Source organism: Natator depressus, chromosome 11 (assembly GCF_965152275.1).
Source record: "Natator depressus isolate rNatDep1 chromosome 11, rNatDep2.hap1, whole genome shotgun sequence".
NCBI classification, from domain to species: Eukaryota; Metazoa; Chordata; order Testudines; family Cheloniidae; genus Natator; species Natator depressus.
In genome coordinates, this window is record NC_134244.1 from 76,125,822 (window position 1) to 76,151,281 (window position 25,460).

General features: G+C 45.4%; 1 protein-coding gene across 2 annotated transcripts in view; it reads left to right on the plus strand.

The window, feature by feature from the left end:
• PCNT (pericentrin) overlaps positions 1-25,460 on the plus strand; it is a 243,826-nt gene that overhangs the window by 43,032 nt on the left and 175,334 nt on the right. For both annotated transcript variants that reach the window (XM_074968199.1, XM_074968200.1), the window contains exons 5-8: positions 2,013-2,162; positions 13,869-14,033; positions 22,596-25,094; positions 25,181-25,273. In XM_074968199.1, the coding sequence (XP_074824300.1) occupies positions 2,013-2,162; positions 13,869-14,033; positions 22,596-25,094; positions 25,181-25,273 (2,907 nt within the window). The remainder of the gene's footprint in view (positions 1-2,012; positions 2,163-13,868; positions 14,034-22,595; positions 25,095-25,180; positions 25,274-25,460) is intronic.

Below are 25,460 nucleotides of genomic sequence, written 5' to 3' on the forward strand. Positions count from 1 at the left end.
TTGCAAAGCCTTCATTTTTAAAGTTTCAGGTGTCCTGAGACTTTCATAAAATTTGAGGCTTACTGATTATCCAGATTGGCAAGAGGATACAATCTTGAGGTTCCTCTCTGAAAAAACGCACACCTAAAACTGCACCAAATTAAAGGAAGTCAACCAAACTTCCAGAGTATACTCTTTTCTTTTAAGTATCAGTAATTAACATATCTGATATTGAAAACAATTCCTTGTTCTTTTGGATTGGGCGGGTTTAAAACATTATTATTTTGGTTTCCTGAAACCTTTTTAGGGATTTAAATAATTTAGGCTCACCACATAGCTTCAATCATGGAGAGCTCCCAAGTGTAAGAGCTTTTCCAAATTGAAGACTAGTGCTCTGTGGAAGCAAAGCTTTGGGAGCTATAAAGGAATGAAGCTACTGTCACTGTAAGCCAAATTTAACCAAGTCAGTTAACTGGAGTTTAGAAAACTGGAGTTGCATTGTGGAGAAAAGGGACTCACTTTCTTATGTGATTATTTAAATGTTCTGCATTGTGTTTGCAAACAAGAATCAAATGTAACAGTACTTTTTATTACCTTTTTGTTGTTCAAATTTAAAAACCAGGTTTAATGAATACTCCATTGTCTATCAAATATTGTGTAGATAATTGTTTTTAAAAATACAAATTTCAAACATCTATTGAATTTTCAGCGTTACTCTGGAATTAGATGGCTCTGAATCAACTTCATGGAAGCAACTATGTTTCTGGATAAAGGCTCAAATAATATGGAAAAAGAAAAGGAGTACTTGTGGCACCTTAGAGACTAACCAATTTATTTGAGCATAAGGTTTCGTGAGCTACAGCTCACTTCATCGGATGCATACTGTGGAAAATACAGAAGACGTTTGTTTTTATATACGCAAATCATGAAAAAGTGGGTGTTTATCGCTACAAAAGGTTTTCTCTCCCCCCACCCCACACTCCTGCTGGTAATAGCTTATGTAACTTCAGATAAGCTATTACCAGCAGGAGAGTGGGGTGGGGGGAGAGAAAACCTTTTGTAGTGATAAACACCCATTTTTTCATGATTTGCGTGTATAAAAACAAACGTCTTCTGTATTTTCCACAGTATGCATCCGATGAAGTGAGCTGTAGCTCACGAAACCTTATGCTCAAAGAAATTGGTTAGTCTCTAAGGTGCCACAAGTACTCCTTTTCTTTTTGCGAATACAGACTAACACGGCTGTTACTCTGAAATAATATGGAGCATCTCTTCCTTTTTTTTTTTTTTTTTTTTTTATGGAGATCATTCTTCTGTGCTTGTTTAAAGTGAGTTTCAACATGTATTGTACTGTGTTTTTTTTCTTTTGCAGGGCTGCAGGTAGTGGTGATAAATGGGGTAAATGTGTGTGGGGTGAGAGGAGAGTTTGTTTGTGTTCACTTTATAGGCTCCTGGTTTCTAGGACTTCCACATGAAGATGAACTGCACCCCACATGCTTGAAGAGTGTCTTCCTGCTTCCTCCGTAACTGCAGATTTACTTTTTCCTTTTAGGAGTAGGAAACCAAGAAGTTTCCTATCATGGAGAAATACTTTAAAGACGCTAATGAGATTAATATGGAATAGGATTAACATGCCCCAAATCATTAGCTTTTTCTCACTTGGATGAGAAGAAGCGAACATCTCTGCTCCATTCACCCTAGATCAATACAGCCTGTCTTACATAATGGGGGCACTGAGGATTCAGTTTTAGTGTAGAAATTCTACGCTTTGTTTCCCCCTTTACCTATTAAAATGTTTGCACTTGCTAAAGACAGTGTTCTAAATTGGCTTCCTTTACCCTTTGAGATCAGTGGAAGATAAACTTTTTTTTTATTTGCACTTTTCACAGAAAGATGACTGCTCCTTCGGAGCAAGTTTTACTGATGCCTTAAGTACAGTGCAAAGAGCTAGTTCCTTTGTTTTTAATGAAGGTTTATGTGTCTAAAGTGCTGAAAAATGTCTGGTTTTAAAGATGCATTAATGTTTCATGTAGGAGCTGGAGACGGCTGTCCAGGAACGGAATGAGATAATAGCTCAGCTGACAAGTAACCTTCAGCAGGCAAGGCAAAATCGGGATGACATTCAGGAAGAGGCCTCACTCCTAGCTGATCAGATCCATGGTTTACAGCTTCAGTTACATGAGGTGTGTGCTGGCTTTTTAAAATTGTTACCAGAAAATGAGGATCAGAACATTAACTGGAAAAAATGTTAGTAAATCTTGACCTCAGCAAATTATATAAATCCCCTCTTCCCCTTTCTTCTCTTTAACATTTGGTTTAAATGTGATTTTCAGGCTTACTAAACTAAATCTGAATTAATGGCTTGATTTTTTTTGTAGTGCAGTTTATTGCAGTGCAGAGGAAGCACGCTCCATTCGCTGGGAAACTGGACTGAGAGGCAGAAGCTCTGGGTGCTTTCATGGCTCTGCCATTGACTTGAGGGGAAACCTTCAGGAAGTCACTTCACATTTTAATGCCTGAGTTTTTTTCCTTGTTAAAATAGGGGGAACTTTTACCCAGCTTCTTGAAGAAAGCAGTTTGAGCTCTGTAAATGAAAAATACTATAAAACTATATGACGGTGTCACTGATTCACAGGATTGGTGCTATGCCTAGTTTGTAAATAGTCTCTTTGAGAAATCCCTTCTGTGTGCCAGATCCCTTACAGGTCTCACTCTTCCTTCAGGGTAGGCCACGCAGCCTCACTGCTGCCTCCTTAGGCTGACCCTCTGGACTTAAGCATTCATGCTTCATTCACATTATGAACTCTGTTCAGTGAGTCCAACTGAGATAGACTCCTCATAGAGACTTGTACACTCATCAGGGACTAATGCACTTCACCCAGTATTTACAGTGATCCTCAAGCAGCGTTTTCAAAACAGTAGGGTTTATTAGTCAACTGGAACACAGCATTGGAAGTGCATAAATTAGCACAGAGAAATAAAGTTTAAAGCATAGTCCATTCTGGTCAGCGCAGAGCAATTGAACAGACTCAGGGCATGTCTACGCTACAAAGTTAAGTCAATTTTATGTAAGTCGACATCAAGTTTCTGATTTAAGCAAGTAGATCTTGCATGTCCCCGCTATGCTTGTGTCAGCGGAGTGCATCCTTACTAGCAGGGTTTGCATCGATACAAGGAGTGCTGCACTGTGAGTAGCTATCCTACAGCGCATGTAGGCTACCTTATGGGACCAAAACATTTGTGCAGATGGTTATGGGAGCATGGCATTAGCCTCCCATGATGCGCTTACCTCTCTCCTTCTTTGAAATCAACGGCAAAGAAGCCAAACATTTATGTGCCTTTTCCCCTAAGCCTTGGTTACCTACGCAGATTCCATAGCATGGCAAGCATGGACGCTGCTCAGCTGTATGCTGTTGTGAGCATTACAAAGAGCTCGTGCCTAATCATGCAGTATTTACTCAGTTGAAGCAGGAGCCGCCGTGCAGAACAATGTGATGCCATGCAAACGGCCCTGCTGGAAGCCAAGGAGTGGAGCAATTCGCAGTTGCTGATGACAGTTACGCATCACCTTGACACGGTGGAGCACCGCTTCTGGGCACGGGAAACAAGCACTGACTGGTGGGACCGCATCGTTGTGCAGCTATGGGATGATGAGCAGTGGTTGCAGAACTTTTGAATGCATAGGGATACTTTCATGGAACTGTGTGAAGAGCTTTCCCCAGTCCTGAAGCGCAGCAATACTAAAATGAGAGCTGCTCTGACAGTTGAGAAGCGAGTGGTGATAGCTTTGTGGAAACTTGCAACTCCAGACTGCTACCGGTCAGTGGGGAATCAGTTTGGTGTGGGTAACTGTACCATGGGGTCTGTTGTGATCCAAGTTTGCAGGGCAATCAATAGACTTCTGGTAAGAAGAATAGTGACTCTGGGCAACGCACAGGACATAGTGGATGGCTTTGCCACAATGGGGTTCCCTAACTGCGATGAGTCTATAGACGGAAAATATATCCCTATCTTGGCACCAGACCACCTTGCCAAAGAGTACATAAACTGAAAGGGGTACTTCTCAATGATGATGCAAGCGCTGGTGGATCACAGGGGCCATTTCACCGACATCAACGTGGGATGGTCAGGAAAGGTGCATGATGTGTGCATCTTTAGGAACTCCAGTCTGTTCAGAAAGCTGCAAGCAGAGACTTTCTTTCCAGACTGCAAAATAACCATTGGCCAATCGATCCCGGGAGACCCAGCCTACCCCTTGCTCCCATGGCTCATAAGGCTGTACTCAGGCAACCTGGACAGCGGTAAGGACAGAGCAAGTGCAGAATGGTGGTGAAATGTGCCTTTGCACGTTTAAAGGGTTGCTGGCATTGTTTGCTTAATAGGTTAGATCTCAGTGAAAGCAGTATCCCCATTGTTGCTGCCTGCTGTGTGCTCCATAATATCTGTGAAACAAAGAGAGAAAAGTTTCCGGCAGGGACGGGGGTTGAGGCAGATCTCCTGGCAGCCAATTTTGAACAGCCGGACACCAGGGCAATAAGGAGAGCACATCTAGGGGCTCTGCATCTCTGTGAGGCTTTGAAAACCAATTTCAGCAATGATCCACAGTAACATGACACTATCTGTGTTGTTCCTTACTAAGCTGTCCCCTTCATTCTATTTTCTCTCCTGTAAACTCCATCCCCACTAACCATAGTGTGCTGACTGAATAAAGAGCCTTTTCTCCTCAATCCGTTACGTTTTATTATGCTCACAAACACACAGAGACAGCAAAGAAAAGTAAGATAACCTGGGGCAATAGGGTAGATAACACTGGGTGAGGGGAGAAACAAGGACAGCTTGGTTACATTTGCACTGCAATAACAATCAAAGGTGGACCTTGTACCCTTCCCTGGAGTTGAGTGCAAGGGATACCGAACTTTTCCCCCCGGCCTCAAAGGACATTTGGGAGAGGAGGATGTGGAAACCAGCGATGATGGCATCACGTTCAGCATAGGCTGCAGAGGGACTCTAGCATCCAGCTGCCTTTCATGAACCTCAGCTAGATGCCTCAACATGTCTGATTTCTCCCTCATAATCCATAGCTTCTCTTCCTGTGTGGCACGCTCTTGTTCCCTTCATGCTCTACAGTCTTCCCTATCCTTGTGCAGGTTGGACAGTGTAATCCTCCATGCACTGAGCTCCCTTCTTGTCACTCTCGGAGGTGCACATTAATTCACTGAACATGTCCTCTTGAGTCTTTTTTTTCCGCCTTCGAATCTGGGAAAGTCTCCCTCCCGGGGTGGAGGATGTGCCGATGGACAAGGTTTCAGCCGCAAAGAATACAAAGCACAAGGGCAGCACTGACACTGCATACATTCTTTCTGGTGCAAGGTTAATTTTTTAAATAAAAGAAACACCCCTCAATGCATTTCCCTGAAAGCCACAACTTAATCACAACTGCTGGGTACTGCAAGAGTCTGTTTTCTGCTCCAGCCATGTTGAGTAAAGCCATGAGGCATGGATGAGAGGTCTTGTGCTGCAGCTTTTGTGACGACATCCTTGGGATCACTGGTTGCAACTTCAGAAAAACCCCCTTTTCCCCCAGCAACCTGGATGGTGCCTGAGGACAGGCACCAGTGTAAAGCCCCCCAAATAGTCTGATTTTTACATAAGCGGCACCGGGTTGCGGGGGAAGGGAGACAAACAGGAGGCCAGCACCCCACCTTTTTAAATGCTAGTTGAAATACATAGTGGTCTCTTCCAACGACAGCCACGGCACGCTAGGGAAAGCATGGTTGTGTGACCCAGATTTCACCAAACGGGCAGATTACTTGTTGAATTGCTTGTGGTTTAAGGGCTAGCATTTAAAAGTTCCCCCGTTTCACTCTAGGAGACCATTTGCGATATCACGCTCCTGAGGGTAACAGAGGCGGAAAGGGAGCAGATGCTACAAGCATCTGGGTACAGACCTGGTCCTTATGCTGTGTGTTGCAATGATGCCAGAAGAGTTAATGCTGGAGTAGCGTGGGAAAGTGTCTTACTGTGGTGGACGAAATAAGGCAGCCCTTCCCAGAAACCTTCTGCAAAGGATTGCAGAGTACCTCCATGAAAGCTTCTTAGAGATCTCTGTGGGGGATTCCAGGATCATCCCTGTACACATAAACAGTCTTTTTCGGAGAGCACCCGCTGCGTAGCTGGCGTGGCCACCGATACCCACTACATCTACTTTTTTGTTCAGATTAAACATTAAAAATAGCATGTAACCCCTACAGTTTGATTGGAAATCTGTACTCACCAGAGGTGCTTTCTCAGGCATCACACTTCGCCAACAATTAGTCCTGTGAAGGGATGGGCTCCAGGGTTAAAATCAGTTCTTAGCTGTGAGGGAGAATGGATCCTCTGCTTGCCTGCCTCACATTCTCCTCCTCCTCTTCTTCGTCAACAGTGTCCTCCTTGTTGCTTGAGCTTGCCCGGGGCTCCTGGGAGATATCCACAGAGCATTTTGGGGTAGTGGTGGGATCACCGCCAAGAATCACATGTAGGTCCTCATAGAAGTGGCATGTCTGTGGGGCAGAACCAGAACGACTGTTCACCTCCCTTGTCTTCTGTTATGCTTGATGAAGCTCCTTTATTTTCATGTGGCACTGCTGCGTGTCTCTTTTGTAGCCCTTCTTCCCCATGCCCCACGTGATTTTGGCATAGATGTCAGCGTTTCTTCTGCTGGATTGGAGCTCTGCCTACACAGACTCTTCTCCCCACACAACAATAAGATCCAGCATCTCCTGGTTTGCGGCCTTGAGTCTCCATTATAAGCTGTACCGACAAGCTCTCCACGCTGATCAAACAGGAAATGAAAATTCAAAAGTTCCCAGGGCTTCAACAGGGGAGCAGCTGTTTCCTGCGTACCTGGCTGACGTGCTGTGGAGTTGAAAGTGCTCGCCAGAGTGGTCACAGCAGAGCATTGTGGGGCACCTCCTGGAGGCCAATTCATTCGAATTATACAACGCAGTGTCTACACTATCCCCATGTCGACCCGTGGATGTTGAATCAAGCACTACACCTCTTGCAGAGGTGGAGTACAGAAGTTGACTTTACAGGCCACTTAGGTTGGTGGAAGGGACTTGGTAGGGTAGACACAGACATTATTAAATCGACCTAACGCGGCTTATGTCGACCTGACTTTGTAGTGTAGACCAGGCCTCGGACTTTAAGGTCAGAAGGGACTATCAAGTCTGACCTACTGCACATTACAGGACACAGAACCTCACCCATTCCTGAAATAGACCCTGTACCTGTGGCTGAATTACTGAAGTCCTCAAATCATGGTTTAAAGACTTCAAGTTACAGAGAATTCACCATTTACACTAGTATATACCTGCAAGTGACCTGTGCCCCATGCTGCAGAGAAAGGTGAAACCCCCCAGGATCTCTGCCAATATGACCTGGGGGAAAATTCCTTCCTGATCCCAAATATGGCGATCAGTTAGACCCTGAGCCTGTGGGCAAGACCTGCCAGTCAGACACTTGGGAAATAATTCTCTGTAATAACTTGGAGCCCTCCCCATCTAGTGTCCCGTCTCCAGCAGTTGGGGATTTTTGCTACTATAGTCACCAATGGGCCACATGCCATCAAAGGCAGTCCCATCATACCTTCGCTTCCATAAACTTATCAAGTTCAGTCTTGAAGTCAGTTAGGTTTTCTGCTCCCACTGCTTCTCTTGGAAGTCTGTTCCAGAACTTCGTTCATCTGATGGTTAGAAACCTCCATCTAATTTTGAGCCTAAACTTGTGGATGGCTGGTTTATAGGCATTTGTTCTTGTCCACGTTGGTGCTTAACTTAAATAACTCTTCTTCCCTCCCTGATATTTATCCCTCTGGTGTGTATGCGTAATGTGTATGTGTGTGGAGAGAGAGCGAGCAATCAGATCGTCCCTCAGCCTGTTTTTGATTAGGCTAAACAAGCCACGCTCTTTGAGTCTCCTCTCATAAGGCAGGTTTTCCATTCATCCGGTCATCCTAGTAGCCCTTCTCTGCACCTTTCCACTTTGAATTCATCTTTTTTAAAGATGGGAGACCAGAATTGCACACAGTATTCCAGATTGTCTCATCAGTGTCTTGTATAATGGTATCTAGTATCAGAGGGGTAGCCGTATTAGTCTGGATCAGTAAAAGCGGCAAAGAGTTCTGTGCCACCTTATAGACAAACAGACGTATTGGAGCATAAGCTTTTGTTGGTCGGATGCGTGCATGCTTGTGCTCCAATACGTCCCTTAGTCTATAAGGTGCCACAGGACTCTTTGCCGCTTGTATAATGTATAACACTTGCCTGTCTCTACTGGCAATACTTCGTTTGATGCATCCTAGGACTGCATTAGCTTTTTTCATGGCTATATCACATTGATGGCTCATAATTATCCTGTGATAAACCAATACATCCAGGTCAAAGATCCCAAGCTTCTTTCAGAGCCCCCGCTTACCTCCACCTCACACATCTCAATCCTTTGTTCCCAAGCTGGGTCTCTGCTCAGCTTCCTTGCTGAGCGTGTTGATTCGTGAATCATTGGAGCTTGTATTCTTTCTCTGGACCCCTTGTTGATCTGGGTCAGTTTCAGCCAGATCCCTTAATGACACTATTCATTCCATCCAGACAGGGAGGTGAGACATACACACACACTTATGTCTCTTAGCCTTCCCTGAGATCAAACATAATCCTTTTCCCTGCTCTAGGTAGTAATGTGAAATGTAGGGGAAACCGAGGCACAGAGGCCTCTAAAAATATTACAAAATTGGCACTTCATCACACAGGATATGTTACATCCTCCTCTTACATTTTAATAATTAATTCCAGGCCTCGTGTGGTTCCGTCACCATAGTATTCGACACTGGTGAGACCTCATCTGGAGTACTGTGTCCAGTTTTGGGCCCCACACTACAAGAAGGATGTGGATAAATTGGAGAGAGTCCAGCGAAGGGCAACAAAAATGATTAGGGGTCTAGAGCACATGACTTATGAGGAGAGGCTGAGGGAGCTGGGATTGTTTAGTCTGCAGAAGAGAAGAATGAGGGGGGATTTGATAGCTGCTTTCAACTACCTGAAAGGGGGTTCCAAAGAGGATGGCTCTAGACTGTTCTCAATGGTAGCAGATGACAGAACGAGGAGTAATGGTCTCAAGTTGCAATGGGGGAGGTTTAGATTGGATATTAGGAAAAACTTTTTCACTAAGAGGATGGTGAAACACTGGAATGCGTTACCTTGGGAGATGGTAGAATCTCCTTCCTTCGAGGTTTTTAAGGTCAGGCTTGACAAAGCCCTGGCTGGGATGATTTGACTGGGAATTGGTCCTGCTTCGAGCAGGGGGTTGGACTAGATGACCTTCTGGGGTCCCTTCCAACCCTGATATTCTATGATTCTATGATTCTATTTGAGTACCTATGTATTACCTGTGCAGGTCCCATAAGGCTTGCTGGATGGGCCAAAGTACACATTATAATTTTTCTTGCCAGGTGTTTAGGAAACCAAACTGGCAGCGATTGACTACCTGGAAAACAGGTGTAGCTAGAGAGAAGGAAAAAAGAAAGAAGTGGTTGTTGGTGGTTGAAATCCTGTCCTCAGCTGGAGGGGATATTGGATTACATTTCTTGCACAGTAGAAATAGAATTTTGTTTTGGATGGGACATTTTTCAGGATTAAATAACATTTTGTTTGTGTTGCATGAGCTGCTATTACTGGTGACAAAGTACTTAGTTTATTATTTTACAGTTGGTGTTAGGGCTTGCTCTGTAAGCCAGTGTAGGATATGCTTAAAACAAAAGGAGATAATTTGATGCAAGTCGTTTGGTTGTTAGTACACTGACAATTTTGATGATTGGCAAACCTGAAACCTCCCCTCACTTTTCAGCAGAACTTTTTGTAAATGTCTTTAAAAGTGACTCATCTCCTTTGTCCTTGCAGGAAAACTTCAGGTAAGTAAATTGTAAGTGCTTTGGGACACGGGATGTCCTTTTGTTCTGTGTTAGTACAGCATCTAGCACAATGGGTTGTGGTCCATCGGGCACTATGGCAATACAAGTGATATATAAGTACTCAGTACATTTTAAAAAAACAGCAATTTGAAAATCAGATTATAATTTTGTTTGTTTTTTACAAGGCTAAAATCTATGATACAGAGTCTTTGTGCATGACTGATATTATATAAAGTATGTAATGTATATTACACATATATGCACTGAGGACATCTTATGACGGGGTAGGCAAACTTTTTGGCTCAAGGGCCACATCTGGGTGGGTAAACTGCTTGCAGGGCCATGAATGTAGGGCTGGGGCAGGGGGTTGGGGTGTGGGAGGGAGTGTGGGGGGCGGATGCAGTGTGCAGGAAGGAGCTCAGGGCAAGGGGTTGGGGCAGAGGAGGGGTGTGGGGTGTATGAAGGGGCTCAGGGAAGGGGGTTGGGGTGCAGGAGGGGGCTCGGCAGTGGTGCAGGGAGGGGTGCAGAGTGCGGGAGGGGTTCAGGGCAGGGGGTTGGGGTGCAGTGCGGGGTGTGGCAGGGGCCTTGGGGTAGGGGGCTGGGGTGCAGGCGGGCGCTCAGGACAGGAGGTTGGGGTGCAGGGTGCAGGCAGGGGGTTGGGGTGGAGGCAGGGGGCTCAGGGCAGGGAGTTAGGGTGAGGGGTTTGGGCTCTGGCCCGGTGCTGCTTACCTGGAGCGGCTCCAGGAAGTGGCCGGCCCTGCTGCCCTTGGGGGAGAGGGGGCAGAGAGTTCCGTACGCTGCACTTACCTGTGGGTACATCCCCCGAAGCTCCCATTTGCTGCGGTTCCCCATTCCCGGCCAATGGGAGCTTCAGGGGAGGTACCCACAGGCAAGTGCAGCACGCAGAGCCCTCTGTCCACCTCCCACGGGGGCCGCAGGGACGTGGTGCTGGCTGCTTCTGGGAGTGGTGTGGGGCCTGTGGTGCCCTGGGGCTGGCAATCCTGCAGGCCGGATCCAAAACCCTGAGGGGCCAGATCCGTCCCGCGGGCCGTAGTTTGCCCACCCCGTCTTATGAGTTCTTTGAGTCCCTGTCCATATGTGTATTCTACTCTAGGAAAGCATGCACCTGGGATGGGAGAATTTTTTTTGCTAACGGAGTCCCTTTGCTCCGTGGATGTGCTCTGACTATCCTTGTGGTCTGTACTGAAGGTATAATGGATGGTGGGGAACCAACCACCACTCCTGTTCTTTCTCACCACCTTGTCCTGAGACAGACCAGTTCAGTGTCTGCACGTCTTAGCTTAGCTTTTGAGAGTTGTGCATAGTTTTACAAATAGTTTTTAGTATAATTAAATATGAGTTAATTGTAAGGATTTGCTTGTGTGCCTGTTGCACCCTAACCTCTATATTTAGTGGAGAAATTTAGTTTTTCTGTAATGCCCCAAATCCCCTGGATTTAAATTTTGTGGGTCTTATGGGGAAGCTTTTCCCCTTAATGATATTCACTTCTGTTGTGTTTAGGGGAGTTCTTGCTAAGTGTGGTGTATGCATATCATTCCGAGAACAAAAACATTCAGGGAAGCGAGGCTGAAAAAGCATTTGTTAGACCACTCTATGCAGGCAATCTCAAACCTGGGACTGTCTGACCCATTCTCCCTCCTGTACAATGGACTGCAGGAATGAGTAGTGCTATGTGTGTTAGCTTCAGGGCTCACTCCTCAAAGGACTTAGGTAGGAAGCCTTAGAAGGCATTACGAGAGGGTAGTGAGACACTCTTTCAAAGAGATAAGGAGCAGACCTCTGTCATCAGATGTTGGCTGTGTGTGTTCCCTCTTTGTGCTGTCCCAGCTCTGCGCAGGTAGCTGGCACAGCAGACCTCAAGTGAACCACCCAATGACCACAAGATCTGTTAAGATACAAAGGCACCTGGCCAGGTTTATTGTTGATGAAGCATAGTACTGGTGCCTTATACTTGCTACAAGTGCACTCAATGTATGTATGCCCATGACAATGGACACAGCTTAATTAGTGGCAGGACTTCCCACTATCTCTTTGGGTGGCCAAAGATACTCCCTCTGAGATGCCTCTTTATACCCAGATACCAAAAAGTTACATATTGCCCCTCTGATGTATCTAGGTGCCACCCATTACCTTGTACATGTTGGTTTGATCAAAACATCTCTATTCATCATACTGTCATCCTGACCTTATCTTTAAGAAAGGTTAGCGTGTTCCTGTTATCTTTGGGGAATGTGTTGATATTGAGGTGTTCTGGTACCACCCTTCTGGAGTGTGTTTGCACGAGTGCTCTGTGCCTAGCACCTTTTCGGAATGTGTGTTTTTGCAATATTAGCCCTGTTCTTGCCAGATTCTGGGTGCAGGGCCTGCCTCTTGCTCACAACTTGACTTTGATTTATATCAGCAAAGCTTTGACCACTACTTTAGCCCTGTCCTAAAGCCTCATACCAGGCCTGTGAAACAAGGGCTTATGTTTCAGGCCCTCTTCCTACTACAACATCCATCTAAATCTTTGGGGAAAAAGATCTTTGCTCTGCTCCAAAGGAGATCTCCTGTCCTGGTATGGGTCCTGATGAGGTTTTGATGATGCCCTGATGAGGTTTTGTGAAAGGACATCATACTGACAGCTCAGTGTTGAAATAAAAGACCACTGTGTCCATCCCAAGTGCAGAATCTATCAGTAATACAGACATACTCAGTACTGAGAAAGTACTGTCTGCCTCTAAACCTGTGGCACTTGTGAAACCATTGGCTCTGGAAAAAGGCTTTGAACCAACTAGACCATAAGCACCACCAGGTGAGCCAGTACTGAGCACTTTGTTGCACGGAATGTTTGTGACCCAGGGCTCTGCTCCATCTCCAGTATTGGTACCACGTAGATATCCCCTCTGTTGTCAGCGGGGTTACAGTTACCTCTGCCTATGAGATACTAGACTGTCACTGGTACAGACTCTCCAGACAATACCAATCAGAGTCAGGCTATACCCATGTTTATATCCAAGATGGTGTCTGAGCTCCATTTAAATCAGAATATTCACTTACCAATATTTTTTTTTCCAAAACCTCATTCTAATCATGATGAAGCTAGATTATGTACTCTGAATGTTTGTAGGGCGTTAGCCTTTTATCTCCCAAGAACCAGTCCTTTAGATCTTCCCTGAAGCTCTTTGTTTTGTTTACAGAGAGTATGAAGAGTGAGTACTCCAGTTTCCACCCAACCACCATTGTCTAAGTGGTTTCATGATGTATTGAATCATGTTATGAGATAATAGTCCCACCAGCTAATCTTAGGGCTCATTTAACCAGGCCTCAGTGGCTGCCCTCAGGAACATTTCCATTGGGGATATCTGCAAAGCTGCCACCTGGGGTTCCAGTCACAGTTCTTCTAGACATTATTCGTTGGTAAAGGCTTCTAGAGCAGATACCTCTTTTGATACTGCAGTTCTTCAATCAGTGGTAGATAGGACTCTGCTAGACACCAAAAATCATGGACTTAATAAAGAGACTGGATTTATGGCTCATTACAACAATCTATAACCTACTTAACCCTCCATTGTCACCTGTACAGTAACTGAAGTTCTTTGAGATGCTGCCCATGTGTATTCCATGACTTGCCTTTCTTCCCCTCTGCTTTCGAGTACTTCTATGCTATTATGGGCTCTGCAGTAGAGAAGGAACTGGAGTAGCAATTGGTCCCACACAATGCTATATACCCTCAGAACAGGGCATGAGGAAAGTAGGGGTGTGCATGCATGAGCTGAACAAACACCACTAGCAAAAAAACTCAACTCCAATCTCTAGCTGTGGGGTGCATGCACACCTAGAGTGGAATATGCATTTGGACAACACTTCTTGAAGAACTCATGTTACTATATATGTGAGTAAATTTTTGTTTACCCTCACTATAAAAAAATATTTGTGAATTTAGGCTAATGAGCTTCTGAAAAGTAGAATTCCTGGAAAAAGTGAATTATCTCAAGCCCAGGAGCAGATGGCTGTGTTTCAGAACAGACTCAAGGAACAAAGTACTCAATTGCAGATAATGCATCAAAAAGCATATGACCTGGCAGTAAAACTGGAGTCTTCTCAAAAGGTAAAAAAACCCCTCTCTTAAATGTGCCAGTCACAATTAACTTTGTGTTAGAATATAGCCTTGTAATGTGATCTTGCAATCCAAGCAGGGTTATGCTGTGTTGCTTTTAAAAGTTTTTGGAAGAGAGCCCACTAATGAACACTTAGATTCTGCATGAAGTAGTGCTGATGTTTCTGTAAAGGGCTGTGGATCAGTGGTACTGAACCCATTCTTTAGCATGATGTTAGGGGAGGATTACTGTTCTTTTGGAGATGTTGACTTAGATGAGACAAAAAATCAAGATCTTAACAATTAGGGATTGATAGCAATCTTTCTAAGAGATAATGACTAGGTCCTGACTACATTTAAATTCGGGTCATTACATTCTTTCTGTCTAAATTCACCCCGCAATTTCAGTTGTAGATGGTGGTCTTCGCTACTAGACCTAAACTGGTGTATAATGTTGAGATGCTTCATTCCCAAAGTGGCTGCATTTCAATGGTTGTTGAAGTGATCCATGTGTAGAGGTGTTAGAGATTGTGTGGCGATTGCTTTGATTCATTGGAGTGAAAGGTGCTGTATAGGTGTAGGATGATTATTCTATAGTTATACAAGAATGTTTCAGGAGTTACCCTTAAGGTCTAAATGAGAACAAAACTTAATTGTATATCTGTAATCATGTTAGCTTCAGACATAAAGATAAGTGAAAGCTTCTGTTGGTCTCCAGAGTCATAGATTTGTTCATTAAATATATACTTTATATCAACACAACCGATTTAAGATTCCCAGTCTGATACTTTAAAATATTACCCATTGGGGAATGTTCTACAAATTTATTTTTATTATAGAGGTAATGGTTGTGGCTCCATAATTAAAGTTAAGTTGAGTGTTTTGTCTAAAGCAGGGATTCAACTTCTCTGTTGGTTATGAAGAATACACTCTGCTCCCCAGAATTACAGCATGTGCTCTTTGAGTATAGAATGAAATTTTCTAAGAATTGACAAGTAAATACATTTAATTGTTTTAAGTTAAAATTAATTTACTAGTGAGTCCTTTAACCAGTACAGCACCCTGTGTCAGATCATATTTTGTCCTGAATGATTTAATCTCAGGCATTTACACAAACTACACACAAATTGGTAGGGAGGTAAATATTAAGTAGATTTAGTGCACTGGATAGTTCTTGAAAAGAAATACTTACAATTAATGGTCACTTTTCCCGTTATTCTTCATAAATGAAAATTTCTCCTTTTAGCAGAAGCTGAAGAGCATTATTCTTCGAATGCTTGCTCAATGTCTAGTCCATTTTAGGTGTGTGCACACCTAAAGTGCACAGTTGTCAGAGATTTCTGCCTTAGTGGTATCCGTAGGGCTGGCTGTGGCGGTATATCCCATGTGGCGGTATATCAGGCACCGCTGGCCCTGCACCCTCTCAGTTCCTTCTTACCACCTGTGACGGTTGGTTGGAGCACCTTGTCTTGCTTTGCAAGAGCAGCAGTGGTTATCCATTGACTGGTTTAGTGGTGGTTGTATATAGTTTCATAGATAGTTGATAGTGTTAGTTAGTCAAGAGAGTCCCAGTGGGGACTTTGCACTGAGCCGGCATGCCCTGCTTCCCCGGCTTCAAGCCGTGTGTGTCATGGGGCATGCCAATGCGAATCAGCAGTCCGCACAATAGCTGTCTTAAGTGTCTGGGTGAAGGTCATGGGAAAGACAGGTGCCGCATCTGTAAGAACTTTCGCCTGCGGACCCAGAAAGAGTGGGATATCTGCTTGAGGGCATTATTGATGGAGGTGGCTCTTCGTCTGGTGTCAGAACCCTCCAGCGTGGCACCACGCTCAGCACTTTGGCCTCGGCGTGCAGCACACCGCCGGTGCCTGACTTGGCCTGGACCATTCCATTTTGCCTGCGCTGAAGAAGAGGCTGAAGAAAAGAAGCCCTTGGCACTGAAGGAGAGAGGGGCCTTGGGCAAAGGCCCTGTGTCAGGCCATGTGCCTGCTATGTGCCTTCATGGGGGTACTGTAGAGGTCGGACCCACCAGCCCGGCCAGGGACCCGCCCCCTATTCCAGGCAGCGGCAGGAGTTCACAGCCAGTGATGGGGCCTTCAGTGCCCAAAGCATTCCCGGTGGCTAAGGAACAAGGCTGACTGGCTCCGCAGATGCCTTGCCAGGTGACCGATGCAGCTCCACTCACAACACCGAAGGGGAAAACTACGGGGGTGCTGCCACGTAGACTGGCAGGACATCCCAGGTTGCTGGATCGCAGGCGCAAGTCCCCCTCGCTGTGACCTCGGGACCTGGCACCACAGCCTGGCTCGCTGGCCAGAAAGCCTAGATCTCCATCAAGATCCCCTCCTATTAGTCATGGGACTCCAGACTCATGATGCTGCTTCCAGTACCAATGACCGTCTAGCCATAGGTTGCCTAGACTCCAAACACCCTCTCCCAGAAGGTCTCGTTGTCATCAGTCTCCGTCCTGGAGGGCTTGTTCAGGATCTCGATGTTGTTCGTACTCACCCTGGTACCTGTCCCGCCCCCCGTCGATTGCCTACCAGGGTCTGTAGGCAGACCCAGGCCTCAACGGCCCCACTGTGGTCACCGGAGGGACAGTGGTCAGGGTCGAACTGCAATTTTAGCCTGTCGCAGAGACGAGGTGACTCTCCTGCAACATGGGAGATGGAGGTGGCTCTGGCAACGGTGCCAACGCAGCAGGGGCCATACTGGAATCCGGGGGGGCGGTACTGGTAATGCTGGTCCAGTACTCCCAGCCCTCCTTGGCTGCATCAGCCAAATCAGCTGAGGCACAGCTGGTTCTGCAACTGGAACATGGTACCGTGGCGGAAGAATCATAGAATATCAGGGTGGGAAGGGACCTCAGGAGGTCATCTAGTCCAACCCCCTGCTCAAAGCAGGACCGATCTCCAATTAAATCATCCCAGCCAGGGCTTTGTCAAGCCTGACCTTAAAAACTTCTAAGGAAGGAGATTCCACCACCTCCCTAGGTAACACATTCCAGTGTTTCAACACCCTCCTAGTAAAAAAGTTTTTTTCCTAATATCCAACCTAAATCTCCCCCCACTGCAACTTGAGACCATTACTCCTTGTCCTGTCATCCGCTACCACTGAGAACAGTCTAGAGCCATCCTCTTTGGAACCCCCTTCCAGGTAGTTGAAAGCAGCTATCAAATCCCCCCTCATTCTTCTCTTCTGTAGACTAAACATCCCCAGTTCCCTCAGCCTCTCCTCATAACTCATGTGTTCCAGTCCCCTAATCATTTTTCTTGCCCTCCGCTGGACTCTTTCCAGTTTTTCCACATCCTTCTTGTAGTGTGGGGCCCAAAACTGGACACAGTACTCCAGATGAGGCCTCACCAATGTCGAATAGAGGGGAATGATCACGTCCCTCGATCTGCTGGCAATGCCCCTACATATACATCCCAAAATGCCATTGGCCATCTTGGCAACAAGGGCTCGCTGTTGACTCCTATCCAGCTTCTTGTCCACTGTAACCCCTAGGTCCTTTTCTGCAGAACTGCTGCCTAGCCATTCGGTCCCTAGTCTGTAGCGGTGCATTGGATTCTTCTGTCCTAAGTGGAGGACTCTGCACTTGTCCTTGTTGAACCTCATCAGATTTCTTTTGGCCCAATCCTCCAATTTGTCTAGGTCCCGCTGTATCCTATTCCTACCCTCCAGCATATCTACTTCTCCTCCCAGTTTCGTGTCGTCTGAAAACTTGCTGAGGGTGCAATCCACACCATCCTCCAAATCATTTATGAAGATATTGAACAAAACCGGCCCCAGGACCGACCCTTGGGGCACTCCACTTGATACCGGCTGCCAACTAGACATGGAGCCATTGATCACTACCCGTTGAGCCCAACAATCTGGCCAGCTTTCTATCCACCTTATAGTGCATTCACCCAGCCCATACTTCTTTAACTTGCTGGCAAGAATACTGTGGGAGACCATGTCAAAAGCTTTGCTAAAGTCAAGGAACACCACGTCCACTGCTTTCCCTTCATCCACAGAGCCAGTTATCTCATCATAGAAGGCAATTAGATTAGTCAGGCATGACTTTCCCTTGATGAATCCATGCTGACTGTTCCTGATCACTTTCCTCTTCTCTAAGTGCTACAGAATTGATTCCTTGAGGACCTGCTCCATGATTTTTCCAGGGACTGAGGTGAGGCTGACTGGCCTGTAGTTCCCAGGATCCTCCTCCTTCCCTTTTTTAAAGATGGGCACTACATTAGCCTTTTTCCAGTCGTCCAGGACTTCCCCCGATTGCCATGAGTTTTAAAAGAAGCAGAGCCCGCGCACTGTACCCTGGCACCGAGGGAGCCCTCCCCCGACAAGGAGGGGATGACACCATCCCTCTGGCGACACAATCGTCCCTGGGCAAGGTGGTGGCCAGAACCTCCCACATCGCAGTCCCCTGGATGATTTTAAGGAGCACCAGGTCCTCCTTAAATGGGTGGCTGGAAATCTTGGTCTGCAGATTGAGGAGGTCGCTGAGGAGGCAGACAACCTTTTCAATGTCATCTTGGCCAGCACACCGGCAAAAATGGCATTGCCCGTCTACCCAGGAGTGCTCGAAATAGCCAAATTGGTGTGGCAAACCTCCTTATCTATTCTGCCCACCTCAAAGAAAGCTTATAGTGCCAGTGGCTGCTTACCTGAGACTTCGGGGGGTCCAAATATACCTGTACCTTGGTGACAGGTTGATAAAGGGCCCATCTCTGGATCAGGTGTAGAGACATCTCGACCTGGAATGTTCCACCTTTCGCGACCTGGGGTTGATAATAAACGAGAAAAAAATCAACCTTTAACGCCAGTACAACACACAGAATTAATCGGTGCAGACCTTGACTCCACTTGGACCAGGGCCGCCTTCCCCGAGACTCCGTTCCAGGCCATGGTGGACCTCATCGTGTGCCTGAGGCTGTTCGGCAACATGGCAGCATGTACTTACGTGGTCGGTCATGCATGACTCCACCTCAGACCTCTTCAGGCTTTGCTGGCATTGGTCTATGTCCCTAACTGGCCCAGCATGGACCGGGTGGTCAGCATGGACAGTGTACGGTCATCCCTCGTCTGGTGGCAGGATCCTATGCTGGTGTTACAAGCAGTTCCCTTCGTGACCCTGGCCTCGTCGGTGAACCTTGTCTCCGATGCCTCGAACCTGGGCTGAGGAGCCCACCTGAGCGCTCTCAGCACTCAAGGTCATTGGTCCAGTTGCAATCGTTCCCTGCATTTCAATGTCAGGGAAGTCGGAGCGGTATGACTAGCCTACCAAGCCTTTCTATCTCATATACAAGACAGGGTGGTTCAGGTCCTGATGGACAACATGACTATGGTCTTCTATATCAACACGCAAGGTGGAGCCAGGTCATCTGCCCTTTGCCAGGAAGCCCTCTGGCTCTGGGACTTCTGTCTATAGCACAACATTCATCTCGTGGCCGCTCACCTTCCAGGGTCCAAAAACGCTTTGGCAGATTGCTTCTGCAGGACGTTCTCGTCTCTCCATGAGTGGTCCTTTCATCCGGAGGTGGTCAGTTCCATCTTCTGCAGGTGGGGAACTCCCCGGGTGGACCTGTTCGCTTTCAGGCAGAACAGGAAATGCCATATCTTCTGCTCGACTGGGGGCATGGACAGAGGAGCCCTGTCGGATGCCTTTCTGCTTCCGTGGTTGGGAGCCCTGATGTACTCCTTTCCTCCGGTGCCATTGCTACCCAGAGTCCTCCTGAAAATCAAACTGAGCGGGGCGAGGGTATTCCTCACAGCTCTGGCTTGGCTGCGCCAACACTGGTTCAGCATTCTGCTGGACCTCTCGGTGACTATCCCATTCTAGCTACCGCTCAGGTCAGACCTGTTGTCCCAGAACCATTGCAGTCTTCTACCCCATCCTGGTGGAGTTACATCTGACGGCGTGGCTGCTGTATGGCTAAATGCGCAGGAGCAGCAGTACTTGGCTGAGGTTCAGCGCATTCTGTTGGAAAGTAGGAAGCCCTCCACCAGAGTGGCCTACCTGGCCAAGTGGAAATGATTTCCCTGCTGGATTGCGGACAAAGGTGTTTGTCCTGAGCGGGCTTCGCTGCAGCTTATTTTGGACTATCTCCTGCACTTCAAGCTCCAGGGCTTGTCCCTCTCATCGATCAAGGTCCATCTCGGCCTTCTACCTGCCGTTCGAGGGCAGGTCGGTTTTTGCTCAGGATATCATGGCCAGATTCCTTAAGGGCCTAGAGCACTTCTACCTGCATGTCAGGGACCCCGTCCCTCTGTGGGACTTGAATCTGGTGCTGTCACAGCTTTACAGGTCCTTTCTTCGAGCCGCTGGCTTCCTGCTCCCTCCTTCTCCTCTCCTGGAAAGTTGCGTTCCTGGTCGCGGTGACATCGGCGTGCTGGGTATCCGAGGTTCGGGCGCTTAACTCGGAGCCGCCTTACATGGCCTTCTACAAGGACAAGGTCCCACTAAGGCCGCACCCAGCATTCCTTCCCAAGGTAGTCTCTCAGTTTTATTCGAGCCAGGACATTTACTTAATGGTCTTGTTTTTGAAGCCGCGTAGGTCGAAGGAGGCGCGCAGGCTGCATGTGCTGGACGTCAGAAAGGCTCTGGCCTTCTACATTGACAGGATCAAGCCGTTCTGTAAGTTGACGCAAATATTTGTCGCTGTGGCCAACAGAATGAGTGGATACCGGACTACCTTTCAAAGAAGAATTACTTCTTGGATCACTGCCTGCATTTACTTCTGCTACGACCAAGGGTAGGTGCCTCCCCCGGCGATTGGCAGGCCTCTTTGGCAGCCTTTCTGGCCCATGTGCCTATGCAGGACATCTGTAGAGCAGGCACCTGGTCATCTGTCCACACTTTTACATCCCACTGTGCCCTGACTCAGCAGGCCTGGGCCAATGCTGGCTTTGGTAGGGCAGTACTGCAAGCCGCTAAACTGTGAACTCTGAGCCCACTTCCATGGATACTGCTGGTGAGTCACCTAAAATGGAATCGACATGAGCAAGCACTCGAAGAAGAAAAAGGTTACTACCTTTTCGTAACTGTTGCTCTTCGAGATGTTTTGCTCATGTCCATTCCATTTCCTGCCCTCCTGCCCCTCGGTCGGAGTTGCTGGCAAGAAGGAACTGAGAGGGTGCAGGGCTGGCGGCGGCTAATATACCAGCGCATGGGAGTGCCACTAGAGGGGGGCCCCACAGCCGGCACTACAGATACCACTAAGGCAGAAATCTCCGACAACTGTGCATGTGGGTGCACACATCTAAAATGGAGTGGACATGGACAACACATCTCGAAGAACAACAGTTACGAAAAGGAAGGTAACTGGTTTTTTTTCAGACACACACTCAAAGAACCACCGTCTTTCAAAAGGGTTGTCATTTTGTCGTCTTCTGAATGAGACTGGTGGCAGAGGTTGTCATTAGCAAAGATTGCCACTGCTTCCATTCATCTGCTCCTCTCTACCCCTAGCAGTCTTCCCTGAAGGCAGTTTGACTTTGTTTCCATTGGGAACAATGAGGGGCAGTAGCTATCTTGTTAAGGGCAGGCTGTGACCTCAGTCCCAGTGAGAATGAGGGGTAATGGAGGCTGTTTTGAAATAGGACAGCTCTTCATGAGTTTCTCTGAAATAGAAGATTTTATGTGCCAGCCTGTGTTGAAGGAGAAATGTTCAGTTATCAAAAATAATGCTACAAAGCTTATTTTTCATACTAAAAAATCTACCTGTTGCACTAGATCTATTCAACAGAAAAGGCAGGAGGGAAGGGGAAACCGAGGAGTGCATTCTGCCCTCTGATGCGTTCCTCTGCTGATACAGAACACCTGTAAACCCAGCTTAGTTGGCCAGTATGCTTTGGCTGCTTAGCACTCGTTCAGAGTAGTACAGAGCAGCTAGCATACACTGGTGAATCTGGCCCTAAAAGTTAAAAAATACTAACCACGTTCAAGTGATTAGAAGTATCACGAGTAGCAGTCTCTTTGGGTTTCTTATTTAGTGTTCATGAGTGAAAATGTTAATTTAAAATGCAAGGGAATTCCTGAATTAAAAACCCTTAAATTGCATTGAAGGCTGAAAATACACATCAGTGATTTGGGGGTCAGGAGAGAATTACAAGAATGTTGTAAATAGCCCCAAAATAAGCATTCTAAACCAAGAAATTCAACTGAGGTCATACAAGAAACCCAAATATGATGAGATATGATGATGCACAGTTAAAACACCTGTGCAGTGTTCACACTTGCCTGTCGTGACATTGAGAAAAAAATCTGTTTTTAAAAGTTAGTGTGGAACCACAGTCACTAATATGCATTCATCCTAATACTGTGGAATTGTGATTTTAAAATATAGTTTAAAAGTGGACACATTTCCTTTAAACACACCATAGATTTATGGTGTGAAGTCCTCCCACTCTCAAGGGCCAGCTTTTTCCTTGGCATAGACAAATCAGCAAGCCCCCCACTTAAGGGGAAAAAAAATTCTTGCGGGAGGGAAGGGAGGAGAATGTTAAACTGGAATTTTCAAAGAAATGGAAATAGCAGGGTGTTTAGTTCATGTGTAATATTTTATTTTTAAGAATACCAAAGATAAAGAGAGTCTGCTTGCACAGAAGGAAGAGAATCTGAATAATACAATGCAACAGATGTACAACGATATAGGAGAAAAAGAAGAAACAATTAAAGGTCTTCAAGATATAGTGACATCAGAAAGGTCTAATTTATCTCTCCTACAACACACACTTTCTCTCCGGGACACAGAGATAATGGAGTTAAAAAATGAAATTGCTTCAGCCAAGATGAAAGAACAGGAATATATCGAAGAATTGAAAGGAAATCACAAAATGGATATTTGTAGACAGTTGCAAGATTTGAGGACTGGTTTGGAAGAGTGTTACAGAAAAGAGATACTAAGAGTTAAGGAGGATTGTGAAGAAGAGATGAATAAAAAATATAAGAATGAACTTGAGCAGATAAAAAGAGAACTCTCTGCTTTGAATTCTGATGAAGATTTTCAGAATTTAAATGCAATAATTATTGATTTAAATAATAAACTGCATGAGTCTGAAATTCATAGAGAAAACTTGTGCAAGCAACTTAAAAATCAAATGGAGGATTTTCAGAGAGAGAGGTCTGAGATTGAGCTGAAGTATAAGGATTTAGTAGAAGACCTCAAATTACAGCTTACTAATGCAGAAAAACAGGCTAAGGAAGCACAGGAATCTAAACAAGAAAAGGAATATTTGAATGATGAGATCCAAAAGCTCAACTGCTTCATCCAGGAATTAAGTGAAAAGCTGCTCCTTGAGACAAAAAATAACAAAGATTTAAAGCATAAGCATGATGAAGAAATAACTGTCTATAATTTGAAGTTAAAAAAGTTAGAGCAGGAGGAAAAATTGTTACAGGAGGTGTCAGCATCACAGAAAGCAGAGCTTGAGAAGATGCAGAATAAATTATGCCAGCATGAAGGTGAAATACAGTTAGTTCGTGAAGAACTAGAGTTCCAACATGGCTTGCGAGTGGACTCTTTTAAAGCTGAATTAGAAGACACAAAGAAAAATCTAAAGAAGGTCAAAGCAGAGAAGGACCATAAAAGTTATGAAGCCGATAACACGTCTGAAGAAAATATGGTAGAACTAGGATCTTTCATAGAAGATGCTGACATATTAACGAAATATCTTGTCTCCACTGAGAGACAGGAGCAGTCATACATATCAGACAACTCTGAACTTCTTGACACTGAAGAGGGTAGATTTGTGCTAGATAGTAACATCATTTTAGAATCCAACATGGACTCTACAGCAGATAAGTTAATGTTTAGCCCTGATGAACAAAAGTGCGTTAGCAGTGTTCTGCAAGGGACTTCTGATGAAACTGAGCTGGAAGCTGAGGCTTTTGCTTCATATTTGTCAGGTGACTCCTTGCTGCAAAGTGAAATAAGTGACTGTAAGGAGGTGAAGGATGAAGAGAGAGCTGGCTTGATGGAGAGATGTGTTAAGCTATTTAAGGAGCTCAGTGAAAAAGAGTCAGCACTGAACAAATCATATCAGGAGACCCAAGAAGCTCTTGAAAAATGGGAAAAAGCAACAGCTGAACTTTCCATTACACATTTAGAACTGAATAAGGAGCGAGAAGCACGGGTTCGTTGTGAAGAAGAACTTGATCAAAAAGAAAAGAAGGAGAAAGAGCTTGAAAACAAAATAAACTTCCTGGAAAAGCAGGGTGAAGACAGAGATCTAACAGTTTGTATTGAAGAATTAGGGCTTGGAATAAAGGCTTCTAAGTCACATACTTGGCAGGAGATGATAAAGGACTTCAAGCAGGAAAGAGAAACATTGATGATGCAATTGAGGGCTCAGGAGCAATTAGTAAAAGAAGTTCAAGAGCAGAAAACTGCCTCTGATTCAGTAACGAGTGAGGTACAGTCCCTTTTTGGACGTCAACTAGCTGCTTTGCAAAGCCAAAGGGATCAAATGCAAGCCCAGCTTGATGCCCAGAAGGCCAAAAACCAGACTATGGCCGAACTTCTTGGTCAGAAAACCATATTAGAAGAGACATTACTGAAAGAACAGGAGGCTCTCAAAGCTGAAATCAATAATAAAGAACAAAGTTTAACACTCACACTTAAGGAGAATATAACCTTACAAGAAAGATTGTTTGCTGTAGAGCAGAATCTAATAAAAGCAGAAGAAGCTCTGGAAAAGAATCTTGAAAAAAATATACACGATCTGAATATGAAAACAAAAAACTTTGAAAAAGCACTGGAGTGTGAAAGAGTGGAATTTGAGGACAAATTGAAATCCAGTAACTTGGAACTCCAGAAACTTAACATTGAAATGCAGGCCAAAAAAATGGAATACACTGAGAAAGAAAACAAACTGACTGAGGAAGTGGCTCATTTGAAGAAGGTTCAGGTGGAACTGGAGAATCACCTTCAGGAAACTGTGCAGAAATCTGCACAAGCCATACAGGAGGTACAGTCTGAGATGAGGAGACATTATGAAGAGGAAATTAGTAAAATGGAATCTCAGCATCTTTCTGAAACAACAAAAATGAATCTGGTACACCAGGAAGAGGTAGGTAGCTCGATAATGACACAAGGATTTGTATTTCTGAATGCTTGGTAAATGGTAGTTTCAAAAAATGTCATCATTCTTTTCAGATAGAAGAGTTAAATGCAGAAATAAAAGAGAAGGTGGAAAAACAGCAGAACTTGGAGGCGGAACGAAAAGAACAGATTGGATTAATTAAAAAGGTATTTTTTGTAACAGGCTTTTGAAAGATGCTGCATGTCCAGTTGTATTCAGTCAAAATGAAATGATTTCTTCAGAGGCGGAAAATCAATTGGGTTTTTGCAAGAGTAAAGATAGTTTTGTTGACTTTGAGACTACTGTCCTAATGGCTTGTTAATGCTGGAAGGACAAAAGTGTAAAATGTCCACA